The sequence below is a fragment of the Oryx dammah genome, unplaced genomic scaffold (assembly GCF_014754425.2).
Source record: "Oryx dammah isolate SB20612 unplaced genomic scaffold, SCBI_Odam_1.1 HiC_scaffold_28, whole genome shotgun sequence".
Taxonomy (NCBI): Eukaryota; Metazoa; Chordata; class Mammalia; order Artiodactyla; family Bovidae; genus Oryx; species Oryx dammah.
In genome coordinates, this window is record NW_024070212.1 from 92,282,229 (window position 1) to 92,304,305 (window position 22,077).

The 22,077-nt window shown below is 38.6% G+C and overlaps 2 protein-coding genes and 1 pseudogene across 3 annotated transcripts in view; 2 read left to right on the forward strand and 1 right to left on the reverse strand.

The window, feature by feature from the left end:
- The first annotated feature begins 1,175 nt into the window (after positions 1 to 1,175).
- The window catches only part of NRDC (nardilysin convertase), a 113,541-nt gene continuing 92,639 nt past the window's right edge, over positions 1,176 to 22,077 (forward strand). For both annotated transcript variants that reach the window (XM_040231137.1, XM_040231138.1), the window contains exon 1: positions 1,176 to 1,692. In XM_040231137.1, coding sequence (XP_040087071.1) covers positions 1,352 to 1,692 — 341 coding nt within the window. In that variant the 5' untranslated portion in view covers positions 1,176 to 1,351. The remainder of the gene's footprint in view (positions 1,693 to 22,077) is intronic.
- On the reverse strand, positions 13,914 to 14,380 carry LOC120856150 (annotated as a pseudogene).
- Positions 15,063 to 15,640, forward strand: LOC120856148 (ubiquitin-like protein FUBI). Its single transcript, XM_040231189.1, has one exon. The coding sequence runs from the start codon at positions 15,200 to 15,202 to the stop codon at positions 15,599 to 15,601; it is 402 nt and encodes a 133-aa protein (XP_040087123.1). The 5' UTR covers positions 15,063 to 15,199; the 3' UTR covers positions 15,602 to 15,640.

The window sequence follows — 22,077 nt, forward strand, 5'->3', positions numbered from 1 at the left end:
TCTAAACATATCAAAAAGCAGAGACATTACTTTGCCAACAAAGGTCAAGGCTATAGTTTTTCCAGTGGTCATGTATGGCTGTGAGAGTTGGACTATAAAGAAAGTGAGCAGAGAATTGATGCTTTTGAACTGTGGTGTTGGAGAACTCTTAGAAAACCTTGGACTGCAATGAGATCCAACCAGTCCATCCTAAAGGAGATCAGGCCTGAATACTCATTGGAAGGATGTTGAAGCTGAAACTCCAATACTTTGGCCACCTGATGCAAAGAGCTGACTCATTTGAAAAGACCCTGATGCTGGGAAAGATTGAGGGCAGGAGAAGGGGACGACAGAGGATGAGATGGTTGAATGGCATCACCAACTCGATGGACATTGGTTTGGGTGGACTCCGGGAGTTGGTGATGGACAGGGAGGCCTGGCGTGCTGCGATTCATGGGGTCACAAATAGTCGGAGACGACTGAGCGACTGAACTCAACTGAACTGAACGCTGTGAACTCTCGCCTGCGAGGGAGCTAAAAAATGTTTTCGCACAATAGAGTGAACACATCTACACCTGTCTTTTAAACACTTTCTAGGCCTTAAGAGCGAGCAGGACTAACGTCTGGCAGGCTACAAAAAAGGAGACTCAAAACGACTATTTCTATCGTTCAGCTCAGCTCCACTCAGATGCCGCTTCCATCCGGGGGCAGAAAAATACTTCCGGCGTTCTGCTTTAACGTGCTGAGTCACTGGCAAAGTCTCCACCCCAGGTTTGAGAGGCAGGATGCACAAAATATGACACAAATGGTGGGAGAAAGGCTAGGGGATTAACTTTCTCCACTCGCTTACCAGTTTTCGCATCAGGGGAATATTTTCCTCTGAGCCATAGAGCCCACTCAGTTGCTACCTCAAACCACCTCCACGCTTACGTCATAAACGCTGCGCAGCAGTCCTGTGCCCTTCTCCCGTCGTCCTCCGCGCCGCTCTCTCCGCCTCTTCTTCTTCGCCCCTCCTACCTCTGGTTTCGAAAAGCTCGCTGGGTGCCCTGAGAATCCGGCCCGGTCTCTGGCTCCTTTTTTTATTCCCTGTTCCTATTGGTTAGTTACTTGCGCGTGACTGCTCTCTTGCCTTATGATTGGCTAATATCAGTTGCGTCATCGACGGTCCGGAGGGCGGGGGGGATGAGGGAAGTTGGCTTGAGGGAGACCGGAGTGGGGGAGGGGTTCAGGCCTGTCCACCTCAGCGGCTGCGGCAGCATCAGCGCCGGCCGCCACCGCCTCTGGAACGCGGAGGAGGAGGAGCGGCTGGAAGAGTAGGAGGAGGAGGTGGACCCTAGGGAACGGCATGCCCAGCGTTCCGGCTTGGTAGTGAATGCTGAGGAGAGTCGCGGTTGCTGCAGTCTGTGCCACCGGGAGGAAGTTGTGTGAGGCCGGGCGGGAGCTCGCGGCGCTTTCGCGAATAGAAGCGCGGGGTCGGTGTGAAGACTCGGCGGCTGCCAGACGCTTTCCTACACTGACCATGCCTGGAAGGAACAAGGCGAAGTCCACCTGCAGCTGCCCTGACCTGCAGCCCAATGGACAAGATTTGGGCGAGAGCGGCCGGGTTGCCCGTCTCGGAGCCGATGAATCTGAGGAGGAGGGACGGAGGGGCCCTGTCAATAATGCCGGAGACCCTGAGATCATTAAGTCTCCTAGCGACCCCAAGCAGTACCGGTAAGGGAGGAGGCTTGAACCCGGGAGAAGAGCGGGAGGCGGGCCTCTCTGTTCCCGCTGTGGTCACTTCTTTTATCCTAATCTTCCGAAGGAGCATCAGGGGCACTATTTCCCACGCCAAAAACTTGCTCGGATGGAGGTGGCAAGGGCTGCTGCTGCTGCTGCTAAGTCGCTTCAGTCGTGTCCGCCTCTGTGCGACCCCATAGACGGCAGCCCACCAGGGTCCACCATCCCTGGGATTCTCTAGGCAAGAACACTGGAGTGGGTTGCCATTTCCTTCTCCAATGCATGAAAGTGAAAAGTCAAAGTGAAGTCGCTCAGTCGTGTCCGACTCTTCGCGACCCCATGGACTGCAGCCCACCAGGCTCCACCGTCCATGGGATTTTCCAGGCAAGAGTACTGGAGTGGGGTGCCATTGCCTTCTCCAGGCAAGGGCAGTTAAGGCCATCTATGTGGTTGGTGTCAGCTCTAAGAGGGGGAGATCTTGGGTTCCACCAGGAATCAGGAAGTTAGAATGCGGAGGGTTTGTTTGAGTAGTTTTGACATTCTCTCAGGCAAGAATGGAAGTTTTTCTTTCGTTTTTTTAAAAACTTATTTTGTATTGGGGTTTAGAGGGTTAACAGTGTTGTAGAAGTTTCAAGTGAACAAACAAGGAATTCAGCCATACAAATGCATGTATCCGTTCTCCCCCCCAAACGCTCACCTATCCAGGCTGCCACATAACATTGAGCAGAGTTCCATGTGCTATCCAATATCTTGTTGGTTATCCATTTTAACTATAGCAGTGTGTACCTGACTTTACCAGATTCCCTTTTTCCACCAGTCAGCCATAAGTTCGTTTTCGAAAGGCTATGAATTTTAGGTTTTTTAAGTTCATTTTTTAAAATATTGATTCCATATATAAGGGATATCATATGCTATTTCTCCTTCTCTGACTTCACTCAGTAGGACACTGTCTAGGTCCACTATTTCACTCTTTTTAATGGTTGAGTAATATTCCATTGTATGTGTGTACTACCTCTTTTATCCATTCCCCTGTCCATGAACATTTAGGTTGCTTCTGTGTCTTGGCTGTTGTAAACGGTGTTACAGTGAACACTGGAAGTGCAAGTATCTTTTCAGACCGTGTTTTTCTCTGGATAGATGCCCAGGAGTGGGATTGTAGGGTCTTATGGTAGCTCTGTTTTTACTTTTTTAAGGAACTTCCATACTATTCAAGAATGGGGTTTTTCTAAGGAAGGCAGGCTGGATGGTCAGGGACACTTGGTATTATATTTAAGGAAAGATTGAAGGAGCTGGGGATTTTAATTCTGAAGAGGATACATAAGGGGCATAGTGTCACTATCCACAGCTACTTGAGGTGCCTGTATTTGAAAGGGGTAAAACTAATGGCTGGAAGTTACCAGAGGATCGTGTAGTTTCAGTCAGAGAACTTAGGTATTAATTAGAGTTAGAGTTGGCCTAAGATGAGGTAACTTATTTCCATGGGTTGTTTCTCATTGCTAAGAATGGTTGGGTGCCCTCTTCTAAGAATGTATTAGAGAGATCTTGAGTCTCATTTGGGTGAGTCAGAGAAGACTTGTAAGATTTCTCCCGATCCTGAATTTTTCAATTTTTGGTTTATACCGTAATCCTCTAAACATCTGTAATAACAATCCCCACCTAAATATTTTCTTCACATGTAACTTATTCCATAGAATGTCATGACTGTAATGTATTTTGAAGAGAGATTATATTGTCCAACTTTATTTTAAAGGTTGAGGAAACTGAGATCCAGAGAGTTTGCTTCTTGCTTAAAATTACACACCTAAAGAATTATGGAGTTGATATGAACACCCTGTTCATCTGACACCAAATCCAATGAGCCATTTACTGATTTTTATCAAGTTTTTATTCATATTGAGTTGGAAGCTGAAGCACTCTGATTTTTTATTTGTTTTATGCCCCTACATTGTTAGAACCGGAAAGAACCTTAGAGATAATATTTTTCACTCCCCATCACCCCCAGTGTATAGGTGACTGAAACTAAGGTAGAGAAAGAAGTGTTTTAGCCCTAAATTGAAGATACGCCTAATTTCTTCCTTCAGTCTAAGATTAACAGAACACAACTCTTTATACTGTTTTTCCCAGGCAATGGGTCTTTATGAATAGGCTAGATTTTCCCTCCTTCTCATTAAAAATGTGGTTATATTAGAGCTAGTTGAAACTTTGAGAAAAGTTATTTAGTTTTTGCCATCCAGATTAAATAATAGCTTCAGGTTTGTTTTTTTTTTTTTTACCTATATAAACTTACATAATATCAGATAATGTTTATAGAAAGTACTCTGTGTATCAGATATTCTAATTGCTTTCAATATATTCATTTAATGAGCTCATTTTTGGCAAATTCATTTGAAAAATGCTAAAGTCTTACTGTATGCTATGCATTGAGTTATCTTTAAATCTTTTCCGAAACATGGTGAATGTAACTTAATAAATGATATTTTATTCTGGGTACTGGGTATATAAAGATGATTAAGAGTCCCTGCCTTCAGGGAGCTTCCAGTATAGTAGAGGGACATAGACACATTAAAAAGATATAATTAGAGCACTGGAGTTTTATAGAAACCATAATAGAAGTATGTGCTGGGTATAGCAAGGAATAAAATGAGAAGTGGTAAAACTCAACCTAGGGAGAAAGTTAGAAAAAGACTTCAAAGAGAAAAAAATGCTTAAAAGGTATTTTTTGAGTAGTTGTGGCAGTTCTACATTTTTGTGGTCTTTTATTTCTTTATTACATTTTTGTGGTCTTTTGTCAAATCATTGTCCTCCTTAGTGTCTCAGTTTTCTTATTTTAAAATGAAGGGTGTTGATTAAGACTAGCAATGTTTTCCAGTAACTTCCTCTTCTTTCAAAAGAGCAGGTCCACATTTATCTGTTCTATATACTAAAGTTTTCAGTTAGACTTTTAAAGGAAAGATTTTGTTACTTTAAAACAAAGGTGGGAAACCTAGATACTAGATGGTTTTTAACGATTTACCCGTCCCAAAGTTAAATTCTCTGAATTTTATAACCAGAACTAGACAGGAGGTATGTGCAGCAGAAGAGCTGAATTATCCTTCCAGGACCTGCTCAACTGTTATCTCTGTGAAGCCTTTCCAGGCGGAATTAATCCTGCCTTTCAATGTATTTCACTGGGACTTTATACATGATCCATTACAGTTCACATCCATCGTATTATAATTTATCTTTTGAATGTGTGATTAAGTACCAGAGGTGGACTTGATTAGAATATTTTGTTGAAAATAACACCTTGAAATAATTGTTTACCAATCTGCATTAAGTAATAGCCTGTGGATTTGTACTTCTCTGTGTAATTTGTTTTAAGCTTTTTTGAAATGTTAATCATACCTCCAGGACATCTCTTCTGCTTTTTTTTTAAGTGATCTGTATAAATGCTTGATAAGTGTTGATTTCCTTCTCTTCTGAGAGGATTAGGGACTTTTTTTTTCCTGTGAAGTAGGCACTGAGGTCTGCCTAAGTGGTCCTCTAAGAAGTTGTTAGAGGAAGGAGTGGGAAATGTAAGGAAAGCCTTTAATGCTAAAGGTTTGAAATAGTGTAGGGAATGAGTTAGGTATACTTAAGAAATACTAAAGAGAGAAGTTATGAGTTCTTGAGCATGATAATTGTATAAGTAAAGCAGTATTTTAAGATTAAGCTGCTGCTGCTGCTAAGTTGCTTCAGTGGTGTCCGACTCTGTGCGACCCCATAGGTGGCAGCCCACCAGGCTCCTCTGTCCCTGGGATTCTCCAGGCAAGAATACTGGAGTGGGTTGCCATTTCCTTCTCCAAAAGATTAAGCTAGTAGTAGCTTAATCAGTAGTGGCTAAGATCCACAGGATGAGGCAAGACTGTTCTAAGAGGTAATTATAATTGTGTATTGACTGGTGTAGTGTTTCTCTAATTGATGTGTTCCCCTGTACACTCTTTTTTGCTTTCCTCTTATTAACCCAGTTTGCTAGGCTAAAAGTTTAGAATCCAGAATTCAAGTCTGTTTTGCTCACTCATAGCTTCTCAGATAGTATTTGTGGATTGTATAAATGCCCATATGCCAGACATTTTCATGGAACTCCTGGGAATATTCTGCTAGAAACTTTTTAGATCAAATTTGTATCCTGGCCAATTTTTTAAAAAAAGAACTCAATTTTCAGAGGAAACAAGTATGAATAGGCAGGTTACAGAGAAAAACATGTGTTATACAAATAATAATATGAATAGTGATATTGTAGTATGTTTAATTCATATAAAAGCTTGTGGCAGTTGGCATATAATAAGCATTCAGATGTTAGCCATTATTCTTTTAATATGTTCACAATTATTAAATGATATTTATAGCACTGTAATAGCAAAAAATTGGCGATAACTTTATTGTCCATTCTTTGGCTAAAAATTTTTATTATACCATTCTACAGGAAAATAGTATATAGCTATAAGGATAGATGGTTTTATATATCAATATGGAGAAATGTCCTGTGGTTTACTATTGAATGAAAAAAGCCAGTTGCAAACCAAAATATATTGTACAATTCCATTTTTATAAATAAAAATACCCCAGAAAACAACACTTCCCATTATATATTTACCTAAAATATAATTTTCTGTGTTTAGATATGCACAGAAATGATTAGAAATGATATTAAGCAAGCTTATTTCTAGAGAAAAGTAGAGATTTGACTCGAGTTGTTTACTTTTTAGTAATTAAAAAAGATTGATCAATAGACAAAGTATTATTTGTTTCTTGAAGGAAATTTAGATTTTTAATTTCCTACAATTATTCTATCCAGCACTAACCACTGGCAATGTTTTTTATAACCTTATTTCTTTTTTGCTATGCAGTTATAATTTATAGTTTTAAAATGGTATATACCATATTTAACAAATGTGTGAACATTTTCTTGTTGTGCTTTTCAATATATTTTGTCTAGTTAGAAGTCCAAGGTATAGATATATCATAATTTAATCATTAGCATTTTATAGTCTAGATTGTCAAATTTTCTTTAACTTAGAAATGTGTTTATTCTCAACTGAATCTTTTGGTGTAGGCTCAATCATAATGGATTTGATAGATATGTAGGATAACTTTTGGTGATCTGGCTTTTTTTCTAGGATATTCTTTAATCGGGAGAACTGGCAGATAAGATGGTTTGTTCTGGGACTTCCACTCTGACATAGGTCTTATATTCATACTGGTTCCTAGAATGAAGTCAGTTATTAAGCCTATCCAACTCAAAGGAAACTGAGTAGATTATAATTCCTTTCTAGTATGTATATTTCTCTCTCTTTTTTTTTTTTGTGGCAGGGATGATGGGCTTAGTTATATGGTTGGACCGGAATTAATTTGCAGAAAGGTTGGAAGTTGATTGTAGTTTGAAAAGTTCGCTTGGTATTTTAGAGATATGTTTATAGAAGTTTTATATTTTCATTACCACCACCACCCATGATCTTTGTTCTCCTAATAATAACTGGTATTTGTTGGATTCTTACTAGGTACTAAAAATTTTATATAATATTTCATTTAACCTTTATAGTAACCCTATACTAAATACTGTTTTATGAGAATATGCTACTGAGCAAGTACTGAGCACTAACTAGACTGTAAATGAACTGTGTTCTCTCATTTGGTTCCTTCTAAGCAAAGTTCTTTTCGTGGCAGATAAGGTCTAAGTACCTCCATTTTTTGGTTCTTAACTTTCCAGTTTACCGTCTGTTAATATGGTTTTGTGCTACTTTTCTTGGCACATGCTGTACTGTTTGGTCAAACATTACCTTCTCTGTGAACCTTTTAACTCTTCGTTCAGTCTTCCCCTCCTACATGTGAGTTATTTACACTCTTGTGTGCCCCTGTAGCAATTTTTTCAAGGTATTTTGTATTTTTGTAAGTACTCCTTTGTCTTTCCCCTCTATTATGCTGAACTTTTTGTAGATAGGGACTTTATTTGAGTCTTTGTATGCCTTCTTTTCTGTTATTGATAAATCAACTGTCTATATACATAAGACCCATTTCTCTGCTTGTGCACTAGATCCCATCCCCTCTTTATTGTTCCCAGCCACCAATTATTCTACCGGTTGTTCCCCTTTCACCCTGCATCATCAGTTTCCCCCTTTTATTTCTTCATTCCCATGAGCATACAAATATGCTGTAATTGTTCCTGTCTTTGGGAAAAATGTTTGCTTACTCAGATCCCCTTGGATCTGTGCTCTTCCAGCTGCTCAAATTTGTCTATTTCCTGGATAGCAGAGCTTGTTAAAAGAGTTATTCAAAATTTGCAGTTCATCTACTCCCATTGTTTACTTCTTGAACTTAGACTGGGCTTTTGCTACTTTGCTATTGAAAATAGCTATTTTCAAGATAACCAGTAACTTTTACAATTGGTTAGTTACCAAGTTCTTATCTTATTTGACCTTTCAGTATCTTATGGCACAGTTGATCATTTTTTTCCTTCTTGAGATGCTTTTTTTTCAGTTGGCTTCCAGGTCGACACTGTTCTTAGTTCTCTTTCTGCCTCATTTGCAAGATTTTTCCTTATCTCCTTGACCTCTAAATTTTGGAGTGCCTCAGCTGTCTGCCTTTGCTCCCTGTCTTGTGGCTTTAAATAGCACCCTGTATTTAATAGTTTTACTTAGGTTCCCCCCATACTTTTTCTTACAGTTTTATTTTTCTTCATAGCACTTATTTTTAGTGCCATTTGTTATACTGTATATTTACTTGTTCATGAGAGCAAGGACTTTGTTTCATTCATTACTGTGTCTCCAGTGCCTAGAATGGTACATTTCTCATAGCCTTGCTTCCATCTCTAACCCCTTCATCCTTTTCTTCTCTGGCATGATTGTTATATAAGGATATGTTTTTCAGTCTTCCTTTTTAAAAATAATTTTATTTCCTGTTTTCATTTCAGATCAAAAAATTCTTTTTTAAGGAATAAAAACGAATAGATACCCTTGAAGCATTTTGGATACTGCTCCCTCTTATTGCATTCCCTACCCTCTTTTTCCAGTGTTAACCATTATCTGAATTTGGTATATATACTATTCCTAAGTATATTTTTATAGTTTTTATTAAATATACATTTATCTGTAAGCAGTATATGGTATTGTTTTCACATGTTTTAAGATACATAACTAGAAGTTATGTCACATGGTATGTCTCAACTTTTTTTTTGATTTAACACTGCTTTTGAGATTTGTTCATACTGATAAGTGTAATACTAGTTATTTGTGTTAAATTATGTTTACTATCTTGTGTGAATATTTCGTAATTTGTTTGTTTTCCTACCACTGATCATATAGATTATTCCCAATTTTCTGTTGTATTTTGTTTTCTGAGTATGTCACAATTTTATCTTTTCTCTGATTATTATACATTTATTTCCAGTGCTTCAGTGAACATTTTTATATGTAACTCCTTGTGTACACATTTGAGAGTTTGTTTATGTACCTATAAGTGAAATGACTAATTTTTAACTTTAGTATAGATATTGCCAAAGTACTGTTCTAATTGGTTGTACTATTTACATTTATTCCAGAGTTCCTGCTTCTGTATATTATTATCAATTCCTGATACCAGTAGAATTCTTTTTTATTTGAGTATAATGGCTTCTCGAGCCGTGAAGTGGTAAAGAATCCTCCTGCCAGTGCTGGAGACTCAGGAGACATGTTCCTCCAGAAGATCCCCTGGAGTAGGAAGTGATAAACCAACTCCAGTATTCTTGTCTGGGAAGTCCCATGGACAGTGGAGCCTGGTGGGTTTATAGTCCATGGGGTCGCAAAGAGTTGGGCACCACTGAGCGACAACATGCACACATATGCACACACAGTTGCTTTACAATGTTGTGAATCATCTATACGTATATTCCCTCTTTTTTGGATTTCCTTCCCATTTAGGTCACCATACAGCATTGAATAGAGTTCCCTGTTCTATATAATTGGTTCACCTTAGTTATCTATTTTATACATGGTGTATGTATGTCAGTCCCAAACTCCCAGTCCTTCACACTCCACCCACCTTCACCCCTTGGTATCCATACATTTATATTCTGTGTCTGTGTCTCTATTTCTGCTGCAGATAAGCTTATCTATTCCCAGGTGGTGCTAGTGGTAAAAGACCCACCTGCCGGTGCAGGAGACACAAGGGATGCGGGTTTATCCTTGGGTCAGGAAGATCCCCTGGAGTAGAAATGGCAACCCACTCCTGTGTTTTTGCCTGGAAAATTCTGTGGACAGAGGAGCCTGGCAGACTATAGTTCATAGGGAGGTCACGAAGAGTCAGACACAGCTGAGCGACTAAGCACACACATTCCATTTTTCTAGATTCCACATATATGCGTTAATATACGATGTTTGTTTTTCTTTTTCTGACTTGCACCACTCTGTATGACAGTCTCTGGATCCATCCATGTCTCTGCAGATGGCACAGTTTTTTTCTTTTTTATGGCTGAGTAATATTCCATTATATGTAATATGTGTATGTATATATATACACACACACACATCTTCTTTGACTGTTGGTAGACAGCTTGGTTGCTTCCATGTCCTGGCTATTGTAAATAGTGCTGCAGTAAATATTGGGGTGCATGTATCTTTTTTAATTATGGCTTTCTCCAGGTATATATGCCCAGGAGTGGGATTGTTGGATCATACAATTGTTGGATCGTAGAACAATCATGTTCTAGTTTTAGTTTTTTAAAGGACCCTCCATGCTGTTTTCCATAGTGGTTATATCAATTTACATTCCTGCCAACAGTATAAGAGGAGTCCCTTTTCTCCACACCCTCTTCAGCATTTATTGTTTGTAGATTTTTTGACGATGGCCATTCTGACCAGTGTGAGGTGATACCCCATTGTAGTTTTGATTTGGATTTCCCTAATAATTAGTTACGTTTAGCATCTTTTTATGTGTTTGTTTGCCACCTATATGTCTTTGGGAAAAAAAATTTATTAGGTCTTCTGCCTGTTTTTTGATTGTATTATTATTATTTTTTGATATTGACCTGCATGAGCTCTTTGTATATTTTAAAGATTAGATTAATCCTTTGTCAATTGCTTCATTTGCAAATATTTTCTTCCGTTCTGAGGATTGTCTTTTTGTCTTGTTTATCAAAAGCTTTTAAGCTTAATTAGGTCCTGTTTGTTTATTTTTGTTTTTATTTTCATTACTCTAGGAGGTGGATTGAAAAAGATTCTGCTGTAATTTGTGTCAAAGAGTGTTCTGCCTCTGTTTTCCTCTAAGAGTTTATAGTGTCTGGCCTTACATTTTGGTCTTTAATCCATTTTGAGGTTTTTGGGGTTTTTTTGTATGGTGTTAGGAAGTGTTCTGTTTTCCCAGCACCACTTGTTGAAGAGATTGTCTTTTCTCCATTGTATATTCTTGCCTCTTGTCATAGATTAGGTGTCCATAGGTGCATAGGTTTATCTCTGGGTTTTCTGTCCTGTATCATTAGTTTATATTTTTGTTTTTGTGCAAGTACCATACTGTCTTGATTACTATAGCTTTGTAGTGTAGTTTGAAATCAGGACTTTCCTGGTGGCCCAGATGGTAAAGAATCTGGCTGCAATGCATGAGACCTGCGTTCAGTCCCTGGGTTGGAATGATCCCCTGGAGAAGATAATGGCAGTCCACTCCAGTATTCTTGACTAGAGAATCCCATGGACAGAGGAGCCTGGCAGGCTATAGTCCATGGGGTCGCAAAGAGTCGGACAATACTTAGTGACTTCTACTTTACTTTGAAATCAAGAAGGTTGATTCCTCCAGCTTTGTTTTTCTTTCTCAAGATTGCTTTGGCTATTTGGAATCTTTTGTGTTTCCATACAAATTATAAAATTTTTTGTTCTAGTTCTGTGAAAAATGCCATTGGTAATTTATAGGGATTGCATTGAATCTGTAGATTTCTTCAAGTAGTATAGTCAATTTCACAACTTTTATTCTAAGAACATGGTCTGTCTTTCCATCTGTTTGTGTTGTCTTTGATTTCTTTTCTTTTCTCTTTAGAGTTTGGACTCTATTTCTGTATTTAATAGATTCTTTAAAATCCATATTTCACAGATAAAATTATTTTTAAAATTTATTTTTATGCCGTTTTTAAGAATTTATTTTTTAATTGAAGGATACTTGCTTTATAGAATTTTGTTGTTTTCTGTCAAACCTCAACATGAGTCAGCCATAGGTATATATATATCCCCTCCCTTTTGAACCTCACTCCCATCTCCTTCCCCATCCCCCGGACCCAGGTTGATACAGAGCCCCTGTTTGAGTTTCCTGAGACATACGGTAAATTCCTGTTGGCTATCTATTTTACTTATGGTAATGTAAGTTTCCATATTACTGTCTCCATACATCTCATCCTCTCCTCCCCCCTCCCCATGTCCGTAAGTCTATTTTCTATGTCTGTTTCTTCGTTGCTGCCCTGCAAATAAATTCTGAAGTACCATTTTTCTAGATTCTGTATCTATGCATTAGTATATGATATTTATCTTTCTCTGACTTGTCTTTGATTTCTTTCATCAATAGTATATATAGCGTTCTTTCTTTTAAAAAAAAAAATTTACTGGCACAGGATCTTCATTGTATTGTGTGGGATCATCCATTGTGGACTCTTATTTGTGGTGCTTGGGCTCAGTAGTTGCAGTGCATGGGCTTAGTTGTGGCGTGACATATCAAATCTTAGTTCCCTTGCCAGGAATTGAACATTGCAGGAATCATGTATTGCAAGATGGGTTCTTAACCCCTGGTGCAGCATGGAAGTCCACATGTGGTGACACTGAAACAAGAAGTTAAGGTGGGCACCTGTCACCCATGGGAAAGCTGCATTCTGTGGTTTTGGGTGTGCCCAGATCCTTGCCCCAGAAGGGGACTGCCCCATATTGGGTGCCATAAGCTGACCAGGGTTCTTGGCCTTCCCCCATCAATAGAAATTGACAGACCAGAAATTTAGGTGAGATTTTATTGGAGCTCTTGCACTGGGCACAGGAGGGTCATATAGTTTTCTGAGTACAGGTCTTTTGTGTCTTTGGGTAGATTTATTATACCTAGGTAGTTTGTTCTTTTTGATGCAGTGGTAAATGGAATTGTTTCCTTAATTTTTCTTTCTGATCTTACATTGTGAGTATATAGGAATGTAAGAGGTTTTTGTGTGTTAATTTTGTGTTCTGCAACTTTACCAGATTCATTGATTAGCTCTAGTAGTTTTCTGGTGGCATCTTTAGGATTTTCTGTGTGTAGTATTGGGGCTTACCTTGTAGCTCAGTTGGTAAAGAATCTGCCTGCAGTGCAGGAGAGGATGCTGGTTCGATTCTTGGGTTGGGAAGATCCGTTGAAGAAGAGATATATTACCCATCCCTTGGGCTTCCCTTGTGATTCAGCTGGTAAAGAATCCACCTGCAATGCAGGAGACCTGGGTTCTATCCCTGGGTTGAGAAGATCCCCTGGAGAAGAGAACAGCTACCCACTCCAGTATTCTGTCCTGGAGAATTCCATGGATTGTATAGTCCATGGGGTTGCAGAGTTGGATATGACCAAGCGACTTTTACTTTACTTCACTTCATGTGTAATATCATGTCAGTTTGTTAGTATGATGTATCACATTGGTTGGTTTGCATATATTGAAGAATCCTTGCACACCTGGGGTAATCCCACTTGATCATGATGTATATGATCCTTTTAATTTGTTGTTGGATTCTGTTTGCTAGTATTTTCTTGAGAATTTTTGTGTTTATCAGTGATGATGTTGTTCAGTCACTAAGCCATGTGCAACTCTTTGTGAATCCATGGACTATAGTGTACCAGGCTCCTCTGTCCTCCACTACCTCCTGGAGTTTGCTCTGATTCATGTCCAATGAGTTGATGATGCTATTGAACCATCTTTTTTTTTTTTTTCTATAGAAAGCAGAAAAATACTTCATTCCAAAAGATGGCAGAAATAAATTCATCCCCAAAATATTTTGGTATAATACACTTTGGTTCAGTTCTGTGGGACAGATTTTTCCCTTGAATATGTTCTCCTACTGACTGCCCCATGGGAGACTTATTGTCATGTAACAGTTTTTAAACACTTTGTTGATTCTCATGTTGTGAGCAGGCAGGCTCCATCTTCAAATCCACCTGTTCTGAGGAGAGAGTAACATTTTTATTTCTCAGAAAAACACTTTTCATCTCAGAAGAGTACACACACATTTTACAGAGGTAGCTCAATTTAGATTAAATAGGCACATCATTTATCAAAATGTAAAAAAGGTAATAGGAAAAAAATATTTCATTATAGAATAAGATATTCAAATGTGGATGAACAGTTAAGGCAACTGATGGCCACAGTGGGCGAGTCAAGGCAGGTTGTCTGGGTTTGGAGGTGATTTTGCATCTAGAGGAGTTCTCTCCTTGATCTCAGTGACTGAGTACCAGCAAGGAGCTCTTCTTCCTCAAGGCCAATGATACTCGAGGTACCAGATGGTTTCATTTTTCAACTGTGGTCTAAAGAGAGGGTTAGATTGGGCCAGAATTGCAGTCAACCAAAAGAGCAGCAAACTGAACAGATCACTAACATAGTGATGATGACTCCCCAGTTGGGACCTTTAGAGATGAACCAGGGCACCAGGAAGCCGACAATGCCCCAGAACATGCCTGTCATGCTGAGAGGCATGGTGAGGCTAGTATACGCCATGGTTGCTGTGGGAGGTACAAACCTCTGCCCAGCCACCTTGCTGTGTAGCCATCTTGGCCTGTAAGTTTCTTCTTTTGTGTGGTATCTTTCTCTGGTTTTGGTGTCAGGGTGATTGTGGCCTCATGAAACGAGCTTGGGAGTGTTTCTCCCTCTGCAGTTTTCTGAAGAGTTTGAGGTGTTAGATTTTCACTAAATGATAAAATTCATCTGTGAAGCCATCTGGTTCTGGACTTTTGTTTATTGGAAGATTTTTGATCACAGTTTCAATTTCATTATTAGTGCTTGGTCTGTTCATATTTTCTGTTTCTTCATGGTTCAGTCTTGGAAGGTTGTACCTTTCTAAGAATTTGTCCATTTCTTCCAGGTTGTCCATTTTATTAGCATGTAGTTCCTTGTAACAGTTTTCTATGATCCTTTGTATTTCTGTGGTATTTGTTGTATCTTCTCCTTTTTCATTTCTTGTTTTATTGATTTGAGTCCTCTTCCTTTTTTTCTTGATGAGTCTGGTTGAAGGTTTATCAATATTGTTTGTCTTCTCAGAGAACCAGCTTTTAGTTTCCTTGCTCTTTGCTATTTTTTTTTCATTTCTATTTCATTTATTTATGTTCTCATCTTTATGATATCTTTTCTTCTAACTTGGGGTTTTGTTTGTATTTTTTTCTCTAGTTGTTTTAGATGTAAGATTAGATTGTTTATTTGAGATTTTTCTTATTCTTTAAGATTATATTGCTATAAAATTCCCTCTTAGGAATTACTTTTGCCCTTTCTTAATACCATCTTTGTGGAAGTGGCAGTGGTGTCTGCAGTCTAGTCACCAACATGCAGCTTTTTGTCCGTGCCCGGGAGCTACACACTCTTGAGGTAACTGGTCAGGAGACACTAGCCCAGATCAAGGCTCATGTAGCCTCACTGGAGGGCATTGCTCCAGAAGATCAAGTCCTGCTTGTGGCAGGGATGCCCCTAGAGGATGAGGCTACCCTCGGGCAGTGTCAGGTAGAAGCTCTGAGCACTCTAGCAGTAGTTGACTGCGTGCTTGGAGGTAAAGTCCATGGTTCCGTGGCCTGTGTTGAGAAAGTCGCCTTAAGAGGTCAGACTTTTAAGGTGGCAAAACAAGAGAAAAAGAAGACAACAGGCCAGCCCAAGAGGTGTATGCAGTACAACTGGCTCTTTGTCAATGTTGTGCCCACCTTTGGCAAGAAGGGCCCTAATGCCAACTCTTAGGTCCTTTGTAAACTTGGCTTTCCCTAATAAAGCCACTTAGAGCGATCAAAAAAAAAAAAAAAAGAATTGCTTTTGCTGAATCCCATAGATTTTGGGTTATAAATTTGTTGTCATTTGTTTTGAAGTAATGATTTCCTTTTTGATTTCTTCCATGATTTCATGGTTATTTGGTAGCATATTTTTTAGCCTCCATGTGTCTGTCTGTGTTGTTTTTTTAAAAAACAGTTTATTTCCTGAAATTGGTTTCTAATCTCATAGCACTGTGGTCTGAAAAGATGTTTGATGTGATTTCAGTTTTCTTAAATTTACTGAGGCTTGATTTGTGACCCAAGATGTGATCTATCCTGGAGAATGTTCTATGTGCACTTGAGAAGAAATTATATTCTGCTGCATTCTGATGGAATGTCTATAAATATCAATTCAGTCTATCCGGTCTAATGTGTCATTTAAGGCCTGTGTTTCCTTATTTATTTTTGTCTGAATGATCTGTTCATTGGTGTAAGTGGAGTGTTAAATTCCCCATTGTTACTGTGTTACTGTTGATTTCCCCTTTTGTGACTATTGGCATTTGCCTTATGTATTGAGGTGCTTCTGTGTTGGGTACATAACTGTTTACAATTGTTTATCTTCTTCTTGGATTGATCCCTTGATCATTATGTAGTGTCCTTCCTTTCTAAGTCTTTATTTTAAAGTATATTTTGTCTGATATTAGTATTGCTACTCCAGCTTTCTTTTGGTTTTTGTTTGCATGAAATAACTTTCCATCCCCCAACTTTCAGTCTGTATGTTTTCGTAGGTCTGAAGTGGGTGTCCTGTAGATAGCATATATGCCGTCTTATTTTTGTACTCATTCAGCCAGTCTGTCTTTTGGTTGGAGCATTTAATCCATTTACATTTAAAATGATTATTGTTATATATGTTCCTTGTACCATTTTCTTAATTGCTTTGGGTTTGTTTTGTAGATCTTTTTCTTTTATGTTTTCCACCTGGAGAAATTCCTTTAGCATTTGTTGTAAAGCTGGTTTAGTGTTGCTGAAGTCTCCTAGCTTTTCAGTTCAGTTCAGTCACTTAGTCACATCCAAATCTTTGTGACCCTATGGACTGCAGCATGCCAGGTTTCTCTGTCCATCACCAACAAAACTCATGTCCACTGAGTCGGGGATGCCATCCAACCATCTCATCCTCTGTTGTCCCCTTCTGCTCCTGCCTCAATCTTTCCCAGCACCAAGGTCTTTTCCAGTGAGTCAGTTCTTCACATCAGATGGCCAAAGTATTGGATTTTCAGCTTCAGCATCAGTCCTTCCAATGAATATTCAGACTGACTCCTTTTAGGACGGACTGGTTGGATCTCCTTGCAGTCTAAGGTACTCTCAAGAGTCTTCTCCAACGCCACAGTTCAAAGCATCAATTCTTCGGCACTCAGCTTTCTTTATAGTCCAACTCTCACATCAATACATGACTATTGGAAAAAACTATAGCTTTGACTAGACAGACTTTGGTTGGCAAAGTAATGTCTCTGCTTTTCAATATGCTGTCTAGATTGGTCATAACTTTCCTTCCAGGGAGCAAGCATCTTTTAATTTCATGGCTGCAGTCACACTAGCAGTGACTTTAGAGCCCAAGAAAATAAAGTCTGTCACTGTTTCCATTGTTTCCCTATCTATTTGCTATGAAGTGATGGGACCAGATGCCATGATCTTAGTTCTTTGAATGTTGAGTTTTAAGCCAACTTTTTCACTCTCCTCTTTCACTTTCATTAAGAGGCTCTTTAGTTCTTCTTCGCTTTCTGCCATAAGGGTGGTGTTATCTGCGTATCTGAGGTTATTGATATTTCTCCCAGCAATCTTGATCCTAGCTTGTGCTTCATCCAGCCTGGCATTTCACATGATGTACTCAGCATGTAAGTTGAATAACCAGGGTGACAATATACAGCCTTGACGTACTCCTTTCCCAGTTTGGAACCAGTCTGTTCTATGTCTGGTTCTAACTGTTGCTTCTTGACCTTCTTAAAGATTTCTCAGGAGGCAGGTACAGTGGTCTGGTATTCCCATCTCTTTCGGAATTTTCCACAGCTTATTGTGATCCACACAGTGAAAGGCTTTGGCATAGTCAGTAAAGCAGAAGTAGATGTTTTTCTGGAACTCTCTTGCTTTATTGATGATCCAACAGATGTTGGCAATTTGATCTCTGGTTCCTCTGCCTTTTCTAAATCCTACCTTTTGCTTGTCTATAAAGCTTTTGGTTTCTCCATGGACTCTGAATGAGATCCTTGCTGAGTAGAGTAATCTTTGTTGTATGTTTTTCCCTTTTGTCTCTTTATCTTGCCACTCCCTTCTGGCCTACAGAGTTTCTGCTGAAAAATAGACTGATAACCTTATGGTGATTCTTTTGTATGTTTTTTGTTGCTTTTTCGGTGATGCTTGTAATACTCTTTTCTAGTATTTTTGTTAGTTTGATTAGTGTGTGTCTCAATATGTTTCTTCTTGGATTTATTCTGAATGGGACTCTGTACTTCCTGAACTTGGGTGTCTTATTTCTTTTCCCTCTTTAGGGAAGTTTTCCACTATAATCTCTTCAAATATTTTCTCAGATGCTTTCTCTTTTCTGTGTGTGTTGAGTTGCACAGTTGTGTCCAGCTGTTTGTGGACTCATGGACTGTGGCCCACCAGGCTCCTCTGTCCAGGGAATTTTCCAGGCAAGAATACTGGAGTGGGTTGCCATTTCTTAATCCAGTGGATCTTCCTGACCCAGAGATTGAAACTGCGTCTTTTTCATCTCCTGCGTTAGCAGGTGGATTCTTTACTGCTAGCTCTGCCTGAATGATGGTGCTTTTAATGTTGTTCAGAAGACTCTGAGGTTGACTTCACTTCCTTTCATTCTTTTTTCTTTACACTGCTTCATCGCAGTTATTTCCACCACTCTGCCTGCTAGCTCACTGATCCTTTCTTCTCTCTCAGTTATTCTGCTGTTGATTCCTTCTGGTGTATATTTAAATATTTCATCTTTGAAAATATGTTTTTACACTGCCAGGTACTGATATTAGTCTATGAGTGTTTAATTTTATTGGATAATATCCATTGCTTGGAAGGCACTTATAGAATTCTGTTAGGTTCTTCTCTGACATTTGCTGTTTAGAATGTCATTACAATGTAGATTAATCACTTGTGATTGAAAAGTAGATGGAAGCTCCTCAGTTGCACAGTTAAAAGTACTTTGAAATAAGGAAATTTCCTTTGTGCTTGCATCAATGTGTGAAAAACACTGCTGGAAGCATAGTTTGCTTAGAAAACATATCTGTGGCAAATCTGTGTAGGAAAGGAGATAGGTCTTCTTGTTTTGACAGCACAGTAAATGTATAAAGCAGCTTGCCATTGCTTGTAGTTAAGGTAACTTTTTGAAACATAAGTTTTGCATATAAGCACGTTTGATAATTTATGGTTGAAATCATTAAGAAACATTATGGAGACTGCAGCAAAAACTAACTTCCAAAGCCATCTGGTATTTGATAGTGGTTGAAGATTTTTCTTCAGAAAAGCTTTTCTTTACTCTGAGCTCAAAACATTGCAATAAAATGTTCCTATTGCTAAGCCATCAGACTGCTTCCTCTGGAGTAAGAGAAATTAAAAATATTCAGCTTCTGGGAATTACCTGATTGTCCAGTGGTTATGACTTGGCGCTTTCACTGCTCTGACCTGGTTCAGTTCCTGGTCGGGGAACTAAGATCTTGCAAAGTGCACAGAGCAGTCAAAAAGAAAAAATCAACTATTTCTCACAAAAATTAATAGGATTAATGACTGTGAAGTCTCCAAGAGCAAATGACTATATTGAAGATAGGAATTTAATAGCAAAATCTACATTAACAGTGTGACGTTTGAATTCCACATTCCCCTTTCCTTATTTGGACATGATGGATATGTGCTGCTGTTGTGAACAAAAAGTTGTAGTACAGTTATACTGTAATGTTGTTGAGTTATGAATGCATTGCTGCCACTTTTAGAGTGTTGAACAGCAGTGCAAAGCAGTGAAAATGCCACTTGTGCTCTCACAACTACCCCATTCTACCACTGTGGCTCAAAATCAGCCACAGACAGTTGATAAATGAATGGGTGTGGCTGTGTTCCAGTAACACTTTATTTATGGACACTGAAATTTGAATTTTAGATAAATTCATGTATCATAAAATACTAATCTTTTGTTGGATTTTTCCAGCCCCTTAAAAAAGTAAAGTATTTGTTGCTCAGTCATGTCCAGCTCTTTGCAGCCTCATGGACTGTAGCCTGCCAGGCTCCTCTGTCCATGGAGTCTCTAGGCAAGAATACTGGAGTGGGTTGCTCTTTCCTTACAAAAGTAAAAACCACTTAGTTTGAGGGCATTTTTCATTAATAGGCCTTTTTTGAAAATGAATCTTAGATTGAAATACCCTACTTATTCTATCTATTCTAAAATACATCCCAATTTTTTTTTATCAACCAGTATTCAGTTATTTATAACTCAAAATATCATTTATACTGAAACATATAGTCTATTATGATTACATTTTCCTTCTCAACTTTGTTTTCTGTAGCATTAGAAATTGCCTTATTTTTAAAAACAGTTTTATGGAGATATAATTCACATACCATCCAGTTCACCCATTTAAAGTGTGCAGCTCCCTAGCTTTTAGTATATTTACAGAGTTGTGCATTCATTATCACAATTTTAGAACATTTTCATTACCTCAAAAAGTAACCCCAGGGACTTCCCTAGTGATCCAGTGGCTAAGACTCCATGCTCCCAATGCAGGGGACCTGGGTTTGATCCCTGGTCAGGGAACTAGATCCCACATGACACAGCCAAAAAAAAAAAAAAAAAAGAAATCCCACACCTCTTACCTGTCAGCCTTCCCAGTGCCCCAACCCACGCATGCCCTAGACAAAGACAAATCTATTTTCTGTCTCTAATCTATTGTCTCTCTAGATCTACTTTCTAGAAATCTCTTTACTTTCTATGTCTCTGTCTATACTGGATATTTCATATAAGTGGAATCATTTAACATGTCATCTTTTATGATTGACTGCTTTCACTTAGCATAATGTTTTTCAGTTCATCCATATTGTTGGGTGCAGCAGTACTTTTATTTCTTTTATTACTGACTAATTCATGGTATGGGCTTCCCTGGTGGCTCAGATGGTAAAGAATCTGCCTGTAGTGCAGGAGACCTGGGTTCGATCTCTGGGTCAGGGAAGATCCCCTGAAGAAGGAAATGGCAACCTGCTCCAGTATTTTTGCCTGGAGAATTCCATGGACAGAGGAGCCTGGTGGGCTACAGTCCATGGGGTCACAAAGAGTCAGGCATAACTGAGCAACTAACACACAATCCATTGTATGGGATATATTTTTTCTATCCATTCAGCAGTTGATGTATACTTTTTAACTGTTTTGAATAATGCTGCTTATGAACATTTATGTATAATTTTTCCTTTGTTTTCATTTATTTAGAATATATAATAAATAGAAATAGAACTGCTGGATCACATGGAAAGCATTTAACCATTTGAGGATCTTTCAGGCTACTTTCCAAAGTGACTATACCATTTTACCTTTCTTCCAGCAGTGTGTGAAATTTCCAATTTCTCTATATCCTCACCAACATTTGCTACTCTCTTTTTTATTATAGCCGTCCTAGAGGGTATAAGTGGTAATCTCATTGTCATTTGCATTTCCCTGATGGCTGATGATGTTAAATATCTTGTCATGTACTTATTAGTCATCTGTCATCTTCTTGTCTTGGGGGCTTCCCAGGTGGCACTAGTGGTAAGGAACCCAATTGCCAATGCAGGAGACATGGCAGACTTGGGTTCGATCCCTGGGTTGGAAAGATCCCCTGGAGAAGGGCATGGCAACCCACTGAAGTGTTCTTGCCTGGAGAATCCCATGGACAGAAGAGCCTGGCAGGCTACATTCCATGGGATCACAAAGAGTTGGACACAGCTGAAGCAACATAGCATCTTCTTACATTTTAGTATGTGTATCTTCTTTGGACAAGTATCTATCTAAATCCTTTGTCCATCTTTAATAGTTTTGAGTAGTAATAGTTCTTTGTATATTCTAGATATAGGTTTTCTTAGATAAATGATTTCCAAAAATTTTCTCTTGATGGTATCCTTTGAAGCACAAAAGCTTTAAATTTTGATAATTATTTTTGTTGTTGCTTATGCATCATATCCTAGATGCCTGATTATTATTTTGTTCAGTGCTTTGTGATCTAACGTGAATTCTACCCTAATTCTTTGTCAGAACTTTAAAACTCCTCTAAGTTTTAAAACTCTTCTAAGTCAAATTCATCAATAAATCCATCAATTCAGATGTTTTTTTGTATCTTCATTCCTTAATTAGTTTAGAATGTACATTTTTCAGTCCTAGGGAATTTTTCTTGAAATTTTTTCCCTAATTCTTCCCCTTTGTTTTCTTTCTTTTGAAACTACTGTGTAATATGG

Coding starts and splice junctions, on each gene's coding strand:
- LOC120856148 (XM_040231189.1), top strand. CDS start 15,200: ATGCAGCTTTTTGTCCGTGCCCGGGAGCTACACACTCTTGAGGTAACT.